Source organism: Apodemus sylvaticus, chromosome 9 (assembly GCF_947179515.1).
Source record: "Apodemus sylvaticus chromosome 9, mApoSyl1.1, whole genome shotgun sequence".
NCBI lineage: Eukaryota > Metazoa > Chordata > Mammalia > Rodentia > Muridae > Apodemus > Apodemus sylvaticus.
This window is the reverse complement of record NC_067480.1, coordinates 106,729,223-106,742,726: the sequence shown is the minus strand read 5'-3', so window position 1 is coordinate 106,742,726 and position 13,504 is coordinate 106,729,223. Positions and strand designations below refer to the sequence as shown.

General features: G+C 46.7%; 1 protein-coding gene across 1 annotated transcript in view; it reads right to left on the bottom strand.

Moving 5' to 3' along the window:
- Vwa3b (von Willebrand factor A domain containing 3B) overlaps positions 1-13,504 on the bottom strand; it is a 170,100-nt gene that overhangs the window by 76,821 nt on the left and 79,775 nt on the right. The window contains 3 exon segments of the mRNA XM_052193191.1: positions 1,030-1,206; positions 6,420-6,518; positions 12,880-13,011. Of these exon segments, the coding sequence (XP_052049151.1) occupies positions 1,030-1,206; positions 6,420-6,518; positions 12,880-13,011 (408 nt within the window).

The following is a 13,504-nucleotide window of genomic DNA, read 5'->3' as shown; positions in this document are numbered from 1 at the left end:
TGTTTGAAGCTGCAGAGCCGGGTTAGGGGGATGTGTGGTGATATTCACTTCCTCACCTGCCTTTAAGCCTAGCTGCCCAAGGGAAGGTGACCTTCCCCAGCCTGCAAGTGGAGTGAGGACTGCGGCTTTTAGCATGATAAAGAGCTGGAGTTGGGGCAGGAAGTACTGCCGAGAACTTCCAGGCTGGCTGAGTTGCTGAGAGAAGCCGGAGGAGGCAGAATGGAGGCTCTGCAGAAGTGCTCTGAGGAACCATGTGGAGAGATGGAATGGTGGAGAATTCAGGCTAATGGACGCTAGCTGAGAGACTGAATCAGCAAACAAGCAAACAAACCCAAGGCCTTTAAACGCCTTTAAACTATATAGACGTTTCCGCGTCTTATTTAGACCTCCAGCGGGGTCCTCAAAGGCCTGGCAGACACTGAGTATATCCTCAGGCCAGGACTCAAGGGGCAGGAGATGCTTTGTCCCCTCCCCCCATCAGTGTGAATTGCTTTATCTCATGGTCGCGTAGCTGCATTCCCTGAGAAGGTAAGAGGTAGCTGCTTAGTCTCGCCTTCAAGACTCTTGAAAGTTTCCCACACAGGTGTTTATATAGCAGGAGTTAAAAGCTTTTATATGTGTGGTCTGCAGAAAGGGCCCAGTGGTTAAGAGCACTGGCTGCTTTTGCAAAGGACCCAGGTTCTAAGCAGCTGTAAGGTACTAACCATACTCCAGGGCGTTTGAAGCCCTCTTCTGGCCTCCACTGGTTGGCTCTAGGCATGCATTTGGCAGACAACACTTACACACAATGGCAATAACAAACAAACACAAGGTTACTAAGATCCTTGGGCTGAGTTTCTGGCTTGTACCTGTGACCTCCACTGAGGTTCAAATCGTCACAAGTCCTGAGACCCTCAGGCCACATTTGAACCAACACTGGGACATCATTACTGCACCAATTGCTTGGATTAGTTTTGTGTATGGCTGCAGACTTGTAACATTCGAATGAATGAATGAATGAACCATTTGGACAGTGTACCAAGTTCCCACCTGAATATCCTGAATGGGATCCTTGCAGCCAAAGTTATAGGCGTGGAACTCGCCTCCAGTCAAAGCAGCAAGCTTCTTCAAGAACTCATTGGCAACCTCATCATTGTAACTGAAGGAGACGGCAAAGATGGGGATGTTCTGAAAGGGTTTCACGAGGTCCATCACTGTTTCTGGGGGCTGAAAAGGCAATAAGGGGAATTTGAAGCCTCCCTCTGGCCTCCAAAGGCACCAGGCATGCACACGGCACACAGACATACATGCAGACAAACACCTGTACACAAAAAGCAATAAGACAACATGTTTTGGGAAAGGGTAAAAGAGGAAGACAAATGGTATCAGGTAAAAACATTCTTAGTAGTTTCCACGGGTGGTCAGATTCTGAGACAGGAGTTGTTCACGCAGTGCGTGACCTTTTTTGTCAATTAGTTAACTCAATAAGCAAACTGCCTCCCAAGGAGCACGGAACCCCCTGAAGTCCCACATTACGGTAGGAAAAAGGTTTGTCAAGCAGGATCACCTCAACTTTAAGTGTACCTCAGTATAGAGGCCATGCCAGTTGGGTTGTGGTCTAGGCTAGGGAACGCACAGGAAGAACATCCTGACCACTGGGATCCCACTTCGTGGGTCCCTGGCTTCCCAATTTGGCTTCCAAACATTTTTGTTTGTTTGTTTGTTTTGTTTTGTTTTATCAAGACAGGGTTTCTCTGTATAGCCCTGGCTGTCCTGGAACTCACTCTGTAGACCAGGCTGGCATCGAACTCAGAAATCTGCCTGCCTCTGCCTCCCAGAGTGCTGGGATTACAGGTGTGCGCCACCACCGCCTGGTCCAAACATTTTTACAAAAAAGAATAATTTTGGCTTTTGCTGTGCAGTAGGCAGTTTGCTTCTGGGAGAGAGAAGGAGAGGAAAAGAGAAACACATTTGTTAAAGGTTCTTCCAAGCACTGGGTGTTTTGTTTAGGGCCTGTGCTGTACTTTGAATAGAAATGGCCCTTTGAGGCTCATAGGTAGAGAGGCTCTACTTGAAAGGCCCCAGACCTGTTGTTTTGTTGGAATGGGTGGTGACCTTGTTGGCAGAAGTGCGTCACAGGGAATGGGTGGGCTTTAAGGTTTCAGAAGCTCCATCTAGGCCTTAGGAAGCGGATGTGATATTCCAAGGCACCACTCCAGTGCCATGTCTGCCTGCCTGTCACCGTGCTCCATGCTACGGCGATAATGGACTAAACATCTGAAACTGTAAAAGCTCGAGCTAAATACTTTGTTTTATAAGAGTGGTTATGATCATGGCGTCTCTTTTACAGCAACAGAAGACTAAGATGGCCTGAATTCCTGGTTCATTAGAGCCACCAGTTCAGCCTTTCAAGCGTCTTGGGAGGTAGTCTGGGAAGGAATGATGGCTGCCTGTCCATTCCTCTCATCCTTTTTAACTATAAAGACACTGGTTTTCTTTTTATGATCATGATAACAGCTTAAAAAAAAGAGGACAAAAATCATCAATGATAACACAGTACTATTTACCTTTCACAGTTAGGAATGGCCAAACCACCCAGTTCTGACTAATGAGACCTAGAAGTTCTCAGGAAGTGATTTCCTTTCTCAATTAAAAAAAAAAAAAAAGACAGCCGGGCGGTGGTGGTACAGTGGTGATGCACACCTGCAATCCCAGCACTCTGGGAGGCAGAGGCAGGTGGATTTCTGAGTTCAAGGCCAGCCTAGTCTACAGAGTGAGTTCCAGGACAGCCAGGGCTATACAGAGAAACCCTGTCAAACCCTGTTTGAAAAACCCAAAAATCCAAAAATTAAAAAAAAAAAAAAAGACAAAACAAACGAGTCTAATGTCCTTCTCCATTCTTGCTAAGTGGATCTTTCTCCTGGAGCAGCTGCAGCCATGCTGTGACCACGAGGAAGGGAAGCACATTCAAAGATGGTGGACTATGAAGACAAGAGGAAGCCCACCTTCTGGGAAGCATGTGTGGGCGGCTGTATGACCCCTGCAAACGTGGCTCTTTAGCGGCCAGCATTTGCCTGCTGCTCTGCCTCTCCCCAGCTCCTCCCTCCAAGTGATGAGGTAGCTAGATCCTCTGCCTGACGGTGGAGAAACTGGACTGTACAGTTAGGGTTGCCACCATCACCAAGTTCTCTGGCAGGGACGCTGGAGTACACACACTTCAGTCCTAGAGGTGACACCGGATGGTTTCCTCCCCTGGGGTGTGAAGAAGATTGTCTCTTGGTGAGGATCAAGTCACAGTACCACTGTTAACCTCCCAGGGAGGACTTCCTCTGCCATCTTTTCCCCCAACAACAGCCCATCTACTGCCTTCCAAAACTGTCACCAGCTGTCCCAGGGCCTGCCCTGTGTTCTCAGTGTTAGGAGAGAGTTAGGAGTTCCCCTTCGATCATCCATCTTGCAATCTCTTTCAAACAGTTCCATCCTCTCCCTGTGGTTTCTGACCTTTGCCCTTTAACCTTGCGTCACCTGATTTTCCTTGCCGGCCCTGGGGAAGGGGTCACAGATGAGAGGAACTCGGCTCACAGCTGGCTGGCCTTCCCTGGGGAGGCTGCCGTTTAAATGGTCCCCAGAGACTGAGCTTGTGGGTGGCGTCACCCAGACGTATCCTTGTTCTCTATTGACGCTAGCCTTGAGTCCGTACCTACTCATCTACGACTGTGACTGTGACTGTCAGCCAGTTTGCTAGCCATACATCCATTTGATGCAGGCGGCAAGCTGGTCCTGCTTCTCTTGCCGACTACAAGGCCTGAGTGAAGCGCTCCACCCCTGCCTGTTCCCACTCAGCTCCCCTTTCTGAGCACTGACTAGATGCTAAGTACTAAGATCTGTGCTAGGTCTTGCCCTGATGTCTGTTTGTCCCTGATGTCTGTCCATCCACAACCTCTGGAGGCAGGTGTGTAGCGTTTGTTTCTTCCTAGGACCATCAGCCTTTGCTCTTTGGTCCTACACACCAGACACAATACAACCCTACAGTCTCCTAATCCAGTAGACGGTGTCAGCACGGCAAGGCACTGTTCTATAGACTAGCAGCCAAGATACTTGGGAAAGGAAGGGGACTTCGGTGCTATCGTCCCAGCTGCATGCTGGGAACTGTAGCCGGGCCTCCTCTTCGTTAGCTGTGTGGCTTCGTACGTTTGTTTGCTAGTTGACCCTCCATCCACAAAAAGCTTCTCTGAAAGCCCACACCATGTTCACTTTACTCACTGTTTTGTGACCTCAGGCTAAGAAGAGAAGTCCTGGTACCATATTTACGGAGTTCTGTGATAGAAAATGTCATTTATTCCCTCAAAGCTACCCTGTGAAGGAGGAGGACTAGCTTTGAGCCACAGACGAGGAAACTCTAGTTAAAGGACATTTGCCCTGAGGATGCTCTGATGGATAGGGTAGGTCAGTCTCTAACCCAGGTTTCCACCTCTAAGTTATTCCTAGTGCTCTGTTCAGCCAGAGAGGGGTGCACACCACCAGCTCCCAGCCCCAGGACACACTGTGCTAAACTAGCACGTTGTTCCAGCCACCCGCTGGCATTAGAATGTGACTGGAAGCCCTGAGCTACTGGGCCATCCTCATATTTATTGGGGCTTTCTGAACATCTGTGTGTTCCCTGGCACCCCAAACCTGATTGCTCTTAATTGGAATTGCAGTTGGGGTCCTAATATCATAACGAACCAGAGAGTGGCTCACTCCTTCCTGCCTTCTCCACTCCCATGCTGCCTGCTCCCAAGCTGGGCACCACACCCCTGGGGACTCTCAAGTGAGTCCCTTCCCCCCCAGACTTCCTGCTGACATGCTCACAGGCTCTTGTCAAGGTCTCAGCAGAAGCATAGGCACAGCCGACTCTGTCCCTGACATTATCAGGGCATGTTTCCAAACTAGAGGGGGGTGAGAAGTTCTGTTCCTATGAAAGTCCCCCATTGTGATGACAGCCACCCTTCTAACCTATATGACAGCCCTGACTGAAACATCCGTACCTTACACCGCACACTCCCTCCATACCCTGCTAGTTTTTCTCAGCATGACCCTGTTCCCCATATGCCCACCCTTCCGCACCCACCACCCAGGACGATTTGGTCTCCTCTGTTCCAAAAAGTTCTTTCTCTCCTTTCCAGACACAGTACAGATGCCCCTCTCCACTAGAAAAACCATTGTGTAGCTGACTCCATCCCTCTGTGCTGCTAGACATAGAACAGACAGCCTCAGCCCCCTGGACTGTGTCCAAAATGAACTGTATACAGCTAGAACATTCCCTAAGGCAAGGATCTCCTTCACAGCCCCAAACCTTGGCCCCACCTGGGATACACAAGCGTCACAGATTGCTTCTGAATAGAAAGCACAGTGAAGTTGACAGGGACAGCATTCCGAATTAAATTTCACCAAAGCACCGTTTCTCTGCCATAAATCTACTGTGGTGGTAAAATCCAGGGGCTTCGATATTTAATCCTTAAGCCATTAGACACGGGGTATTTTAGAGCAGGCAGTCTGCACACATAAACATCTTCCAAGGAGGGATACGTGTTGATACTAATTCACTTTAGCAGTCGATTTACATTGTGCTGGCCTGGAAAATCCTCGTATTTACTTAATGCCCGGGAGTACTCGTCTTTCATTCACAAAGCTCAGAAGAAGCAGAACAGATGCTTCTGAAATATTTTCCAGGAAAGCTAAACACAGCCAAGAATGTTCCGGTTGAAAGGCATGCTTTTGTTTAAGTGAGGACGAAGCTAAGATTGGGAGTGGAACCAAGGATGCTGCCCAGAGATGTGTTTAGATCGAGCCTTCAAAGGGAAGAAACTGAAAACAGTCTCCATGTTCCTGGTGTGTAATAAAACACAATCCAGTGGAAGGCAGGCATCTCCTTCCCTGGGCATGGTCTCCAGGCCTGTGAATATGGATCATATTAAGTATAAAATATTCACTACCACCACAATGCCCATAAGTGTTTCTCAGAGTTATAGAAGACAAAGGGGTTCCTTGGTGTCTTTTCATACTTCAGTTCTGGATCCCTATTCCAAGGACACATCTCTCAATATCTCTGGGGGAATGGGCCCTGAATATTGAACTCAGAGCCCCTTGAATACATAGGCAAGCGCTCAACCCCTGGGCTATATATATCCTTAAATCCCCCCACCCCTTTTAAGTCTCTAAAAACAAAACTTTGAGACAGTGTCTTGCAAAGTTGATTATGCTGGCCTTGAATGCATTCTATAACCAGCAGCCACTGAGTTGGCCATCTTCCTGCCTCAGCTTCCTGTGTATGTGGGGATGACAGGTCTGAGTCAACAAGATCGGCTTCTCTGCCAGTGAAGAGCTCGGCAACCACCCCAACTGCAGCAGTCCCATTTAGGAAACTCAACCCCACCCTCATTGACAGTTTGAGTGAGTACCTGGTCAGGTCTCCCATCTGTCAAAAGGTAGATTACTTGTGTTTCTTCATCAGCGAAAGCGATTTGCAGGGCATTCAGGGTATTTGTGGAACTTCCAACCTGTAGGCATGGGAGGGAAAGAGACAGTCCTGGGAGATCACATAAGCAAGTGAAACGTATTCTCCACTCCAATTTAAAAAAAAAAAAATGGAAAGGAATGGAAAGGGACTTCCAAAATAAAAGACAAAATTTCATCGACAAAATGATATAAAACCAGTGACCCTAAGAAACCAAGCCCCCAGGTGTGCCACCAAGGTCTCTAGCCTGGCGGTCCACGGTCTGCTGGAAGCCAAGGTTGAGGATTTCCTATCTTGACAATAGGGGCCTTAATGCAATTTCATCCTGTGTGGTTTTGTGGGAACCACTAACTTAGTTAAGGATGGAGCTTAATCAGGCTGCCTGGATACTTCCTGGTTTGGATCCTGTTTGTTCCAGCTCGGGATTTATTCGCGCCAGCCAGTACTTGGCAAATGCGAGTGTGGTCTTGTTTTTTAATGATGAACACATGGACATTTCTAACATAAATCCAGTCAACAATGGTCACGGTAGAAAGTACACCTTAGGATGTTGAGGCATGTTATTGACTGTGTGTTATTGTGACTGCATGGGGTCCCAATGTTCTGCTTTGAGTGTCATAGAAATAAACTAACATAGCTGGAAGTATGTACCTGTGGGTTCCGTGTCCCTGGGGTTCATCCAACCAAGTTAAAAATGTTTAGAAACAAAAAAATTACACAGATACTGAATATCAGAAAAATTCATTATTCCCCAAATGATATATTATTGTAAGTATTCACTATACTATAGTAGGTATAGTTGCATTTTTATTGTGTTAGATATAAGTAACTTGAAAGTGATTGAAAACAGGCAGAAGGAGATGCATAGTCCATATGCAGATGTGCTCCGATTTATATGAGCAACATCTGTCAAGTTTGGTATCCATGGGGGAGGGGGATCCTGGAACCAGTTCCACATAGCTACTGAGGGTTAACCGAATAGATTAAAATCAAAGAGAATAAATTATGGCTTATTTTCTCTCTTACATAAAAAGATTAGTCATAACACCATCCATAATTCTTTGTTTGTTTGTGTGTGTGTGTGTGTGTATTTTAAAAGAATATATGTATTATATGTCAAGAGGAAATAATGTTAGGCTTTTTAACAATGTTACCAAACACATCAATTATAAATTAGAAAAATCCTGTGAGTCAGTACAGAGCGGAATGAAACCAGATAAATGTAGATTCACCAGAATGTACTTTAACATACAAAAAAAGAGCCTTACCCAGATATAATTCCTGTCTGTAAAATACACGGGACTGCAAGATTAAACCTTCCTCCTCATCTCAGACCCAGGGTATCAATTAAACCACAGCCTTAAGTAAGAAAAACCATGGTGACAGTGCCCGACCCAAGCCAGAGGGAATTTATGCAAAGGGCATCTGGAGAGCTCACAGCACTGCCATCTGGCAGGGAGGCCCAGCTTGGGACCTCACACCAGCAAAGGCCCCAGTTCTGCTGCAGGCCTGCCTGACAGGGGCCCCACTGCAACACCACCAGCACACCAGAGGCTGTGGTTTACTGTACCAAACCAGGCGCTGTCAGGCACGACATGGACCAGCAGCCTGCTGCCACCCAAAAGGCTTCACCCGTCTGCATATGCCACCGCTGTCACGGTTTGGTAGACCCACTGTCTGGGTTCACGGTCTCTCAGTTCAGATCAGGAAGGTTACTCTGAGGTTATGTTCGTGATCCTCACGCACACTTAGACCTGAGCCTAAGGGAAGCCGGAGCTTCAACGTCTGTGTGGTGAGCAGGCTCTGCTCCCTTATAAGAACTGGATAAAGAGACAGAGACTGGTGGCCCAAGGAATGACAGGGATCCAGCTCATATCCCTTTCTGTTAAGAGACACTCAAACCCAGGCCCGGATGGGGAAGTTATGATCCCTCTCCCCTGGGCCTCTTTCATAAGCCTCTTCTCCCTATCCATGGCTAGTTAATAAAGGACCCAAGACCCACGTTACCATGCGTCATGCTAGGGCTAGAACTTAGCAAATCCTATGGCAATGCTGACAACCTGGAGACACTGCCTTAAACACGACGCTGATCCTGCTACACGGGTCACAGCTTGGCATTGGCTGCATTACTCTAGCTAGGTGGATAGCTCACCATGGAGTTGGCACAGAAAGCTCCTAAAGACGTGTGGATGAGCGGGCAAATACAGAAAATGAAGCTCTCCCCCATGCCCGCTCCTTATGTCGTTCACGATTGGAATGGGTGAAGCAATAACATTGGGTGATTTTATTGCTTCAGCATGCACACGAAGAGAGCTGTTGAAAATGTGGTAGTGCCGAAGTTAATAAAAACATCTGGGTACATCCTGTCCTGAGCACCAATGGTTCCTACATTCTTACCCAAGGAGACTTGGACTTAGCAATTTCTATTCCTGTGTCCCCAGAAAGCCAACCACTAGGAACAGGAAGCCCAGGGATATCCCTGCCACCTCTGTGTCTGCGCCAAGCAGGAACCGAATGGGAGTCCCGGCAGTGTGAGGTAGCTCTGAAAAAGATGGCTACTGGAGTGAAAGCTCACAAACACAAGCCAGCTTGGGCAGGCTAAAGACAGTGCTGCCTGCTGCTGAAGCACAAGAGTCTCCTGACGAGATAATCAGATCGCCAGGAATGCATTAAAGAAGAATGAGTCCTCCCGCAAAGGACAAGAAACAGCTCATTTGTGTGAGAAAAGTTGTCAGCTTAGAAATCTCTGAGATGATAAAGCAGTTAGAATATTAGTACTGTAAGAGTTCCATGCTGGGCAGGGGTGGCACACGCCTTAAATTCCAGCACTTGAGAGGCAGAGGCAGGTGGATTGCTGAGTTTGAGACCAGCCTAGTCTACAAAGTGAGTTCCAGGACAGCCAGGGCTACACAGAGAAACCCTGTCTCAAAAAGCCAGAAAAAAAAAAGTTCCAGAAAAAGAGAGGAGAGTGAGAAATTTTAAAATATTCAAGAAGAATGTCTTTTAGAAAAGCTCTCAGGGGCTGGAAGATGACTTGGGGGTTATGAGTGTGTACTGTTCTTGTAGAGGACCCAAATTTAATTCCTAGCACACATGCTGGCTGGCTCACACTCGGGTGTCACAGCTCAGGGGGTTGAGATGCCTCTGACCCATGTGGGCCCCTGCACCTGTGTGCATGGCCCTGCTTTATGCATATATACATAATTTAAAATAATGAAAATAAATTTTTTAAATCCAAATTTATGCTGAAAAGGATAAAGACTATAATTCAGGAAACTGAGAAAACCCCAAATAGGTTGAAAAATCTATGAAAATCATAGCTAGATATGACTTTCTGAAAATTAAAGCCAAAAAAAACAACAACAAAAAATCCACCCTCCTTAAGAACAGTTAAAGAGAAATAACATAACATATTGCATTGCCCATTGAGGAATTCCAGTCTGGGTGGCTGGCAGCCACTTCTCCTCTGAAAGCACAGAGGCATAAGGAAGTGAGTGGCCTGACATGTTTCACGTGTCAAGAGGAATGAATCCACAGTCATAACTCACACCTGGTGGGAATATTTCAGGGCTGATGGAAAAGCAGATGACTCTATAGCTGGGAGTCTCATCTTTAAAGGGTGACTAGTGAAAACTTACAACTCAAGAGACGCAATAGAAGAAACTGAAACCCTGAACATGGAAGGCATTGCAGGCCACCCTTAACTCTCTAAACATAAGAGCAGAATCAGAGAAACTCAACAGAACTGCAAAACTAAAGATGGGGTGACTCTTGACAAAAAAGTCAGTGTAGGTTGGGTACGGTGATCCCTGCTACAGTTTCAGCACTTAGGAAGCTGACAGGAGGCTGGGTTGGAGCCAGCCTGGGCTACCTAGCTGTCTCAGAAGAAGCCAGGCGTGCTAACTGTGATGGTGTGTCTATGCTCAGCCCAGGGAGTTGCACTATTAGAAGGTGCAACCCTGTTGGAGTGGGTGTGGCCTTGCTGAAATGGGTGTGGCCTGTTGGAGTAGGTGTGTCTCTGTGGGCGTGGGCTTTAAGACCCCCATCCTAGCTTCCTGGAAGCCAGTCTTCTAGCAGCCTTCAGGTGAAAATGTAGAGCTCTCAGCTCCTCCTGCACCATGCCTGCCTAGATGCTGCCATGTTCCTGCCTTGATGATAGTGAACTGAACCTCTGAACCTGTAAGCCAGACCCAATTCAATGTTGTTCTTGTTAGACTTGCCTTGGTCACGGTGTCTGTTCACAGCAGTAAAACTCTAACTCAGTAATAAAACCTAGATGCCTGTAATTCCAGCTGCTGAAGAGACTGAGACAGGAAGACCTCAAGTTCAAGGCCAGCCTAGGCAGCTTAGCAACACTAACCTCAAACTGAAAGACTTAAAGAGCTAGGGATGACGTTCACCGAGAGAACACTTGCCTACCTCGTTCAAGGCTCTGATTCAACTCCCAGTGTCAAAAAACAAAACAAACAACAAGAAATCTGAAGAGCGTTCTAGAAAATTCTATCAATATTCTTCAAATACATCAAGATGGTGTAAATCCAAGGAGGACCAAGAAGCTTCCTCCTGCTGCTGGGGGAGCCTGAGGAGATACTTGCAGTTGGAAAAGTTTTGATAGAAAATCTAATGGGCTCTGAATGAAACCTACAGTTCTGTTAATAGCGCCGGATGTGAATCAAGCACGGCCCACAGTGCTTCCACCCAGTAAGACAGAATGTACAGCCAGCTGTCAGCTAATGGCGTAGCTCCTACTACTGGTAGGTGGTAAAACAAGAGAATATTGGTAACACTGGAACAGTAACTAGTAGAGTCTGACTTTGACACTACATCCTAGGATAAGGGGGCCTTAAAGGCATTATCTTCTTATTTGATACAGTTCCTTCTTTTCCCATGTTAAAGGCAATCCAGAGAGATCTTGGGACATCCTGGTGTCTGCCTGGGCCTGCTTTGGTCAGTCAGGATTCAGGGAGCTCAAGCAATGTCTGGTGTGGCTGCAGGGCGAATCCGGGACTCTAGACTCATGCAGTGAGCTATTTTAAGCGACATCTGAACAGCCCTGTCTCAGTTTTCAGTGTCTCAGCTATCTGGAATGCAACACAGTTCTGGAGCTTATTCAAAATTAAGAGAAGTGCAAGGTGAGAGAAAACTCAGGAAAGGAAAATCCTTCCCAATAGCCCGTGTGACAAGAAACAACGGCTTTCCAAGTCTCAATTCAGACCTGAGAGATGACTTCTCTCCCTGTATCGTTCTGCGCCTCCCCATCCCCCACCTTCTTGCTCTCAGCCTTAAATGTTCAGGCCTTACTGTCTGTCACCAGAAGTACATTGCTTCTGGATGAAGTTCACAGTTAGGAACAGCTGCAGAGGCCCCTTTGGACCTTTGAAACCCTGATAGGACAGATCTGAGCACCTGAGTACCCAAAATATTATCTGTTGGAGTCTGTTTTCATCATGAAGCTGCAATCAGAGCCCAGGACAGATTTGGAAAGGGAACCACTGCACCTTGTCCAAGGGTCACATACCCACAAGTTCCACTGACTGTGGAATGAAGACACATGCATGTATGCACACACACACACACACACACACACACACACACACACACGATTGTGTCTGGGGCTGGGGAGATGGCTCAGGGGGTAAAGCCCTTGCTATTGGAAATGATGAACACCTGAGCTTGGATGCTCGGGACTCCTAACAGCTGGGTGCAGTTGTGTGCATCTATCATCCCAGCACTCCTGTGGCGAGAGAGTCCCCAGAAGCTCACAGGCTAGCTACCCTGCTGGACGGAAACAAAAGAACCAAGAGACCTTGTCCAAAGCAAGCATGAAGACCAACACACAAGGTTGTTCTCTGGTTGTTCTTCCCACAGGAGCTCCGTGGCACAAGTGTGCCTATACTCACGTGCACAGTTCTGCACACACACACGTATAATATCCACAACTATAGACACAAAAAATTGTGTCTGTTTGAACTTATATAGGCTTTCCCCCTTGTTTTTATTCCCTAAATGATACAGTGTAGCACCTGTCACATGCACTGGGTATTGTGAGTTGTGCAGAGATGATTTTTGGCCCATGGGAGGTTTTGTGTGGGCTCTCTGCAAATCTCACAGCATTTTATGTTAGGGATTTGAGCATCTGTGGCTCTTATAGGATGCGGGGGAGGTCCTGGAATCTGTCTCCCATGGATACCAAGGGATGGTGACTATAAATAGTTGCTCGTCTAAACTTTAAGGTACTGACATTTGAGATTGGGTGAATGGGATCTGTAGCCACATAACCGTCTTGTATAGACACCGCCTTTCTTGGCACCCAAGCCATTTCTTGACAATTTCTATCCCGTGAGTAAACACTAAGGACATATTTAGACTTCTCAAGCACTAGCCCACCACAGTATACATTTTACCTTAATGTTTCTAATCCACGACTCAGCCTGTTTCAAATTATCTTCATTGATTTCAGCGAGTTTTTCCCGCCAAGCAATGGCCTGACCATCAAACGTCACAAAATTGAATTTGCTCTTGTATCTCAGCTGTTCCTGTAAGAGACAATTATTATTTAACCATAAAACCACTCAAGTGTAAGCAAAGCCAAAAAGAACTTTCAGTTCAAGGCAATCTCTCGGATATCCATTTTTAGTTCTTGAAACTAGCTAAAAATTATGTTCTGTTGAAAGAATAAAACCAGTTTCTGCTGTAAAAGGCGTTTGAGCTAAATTACACAGTCTGGATGTTTGGCCTCTACTGATGCTATATATGAATGTATAGTTTTGTATGCTACATATGTATGTGTAAGCAATGTCATATGGCGACATTGAATACTAACTTTATTACTTATATCAATGTGGTATTGAATAAGCATGTTAAATGCTTGGTTTTGCAGGGCGGTGGTGGTGCACAACTTTAATCCCAGCACTTGGGAGGCAGAGGCAGGTGGATTTCTGAGTTTGAGGCTAGCCTGGTCTACAGAGTGAATTCCAGGACAGCCAGGGCTACACAGAGAAAGCCGGTCTCAAAAACCAAGAAAGAAAG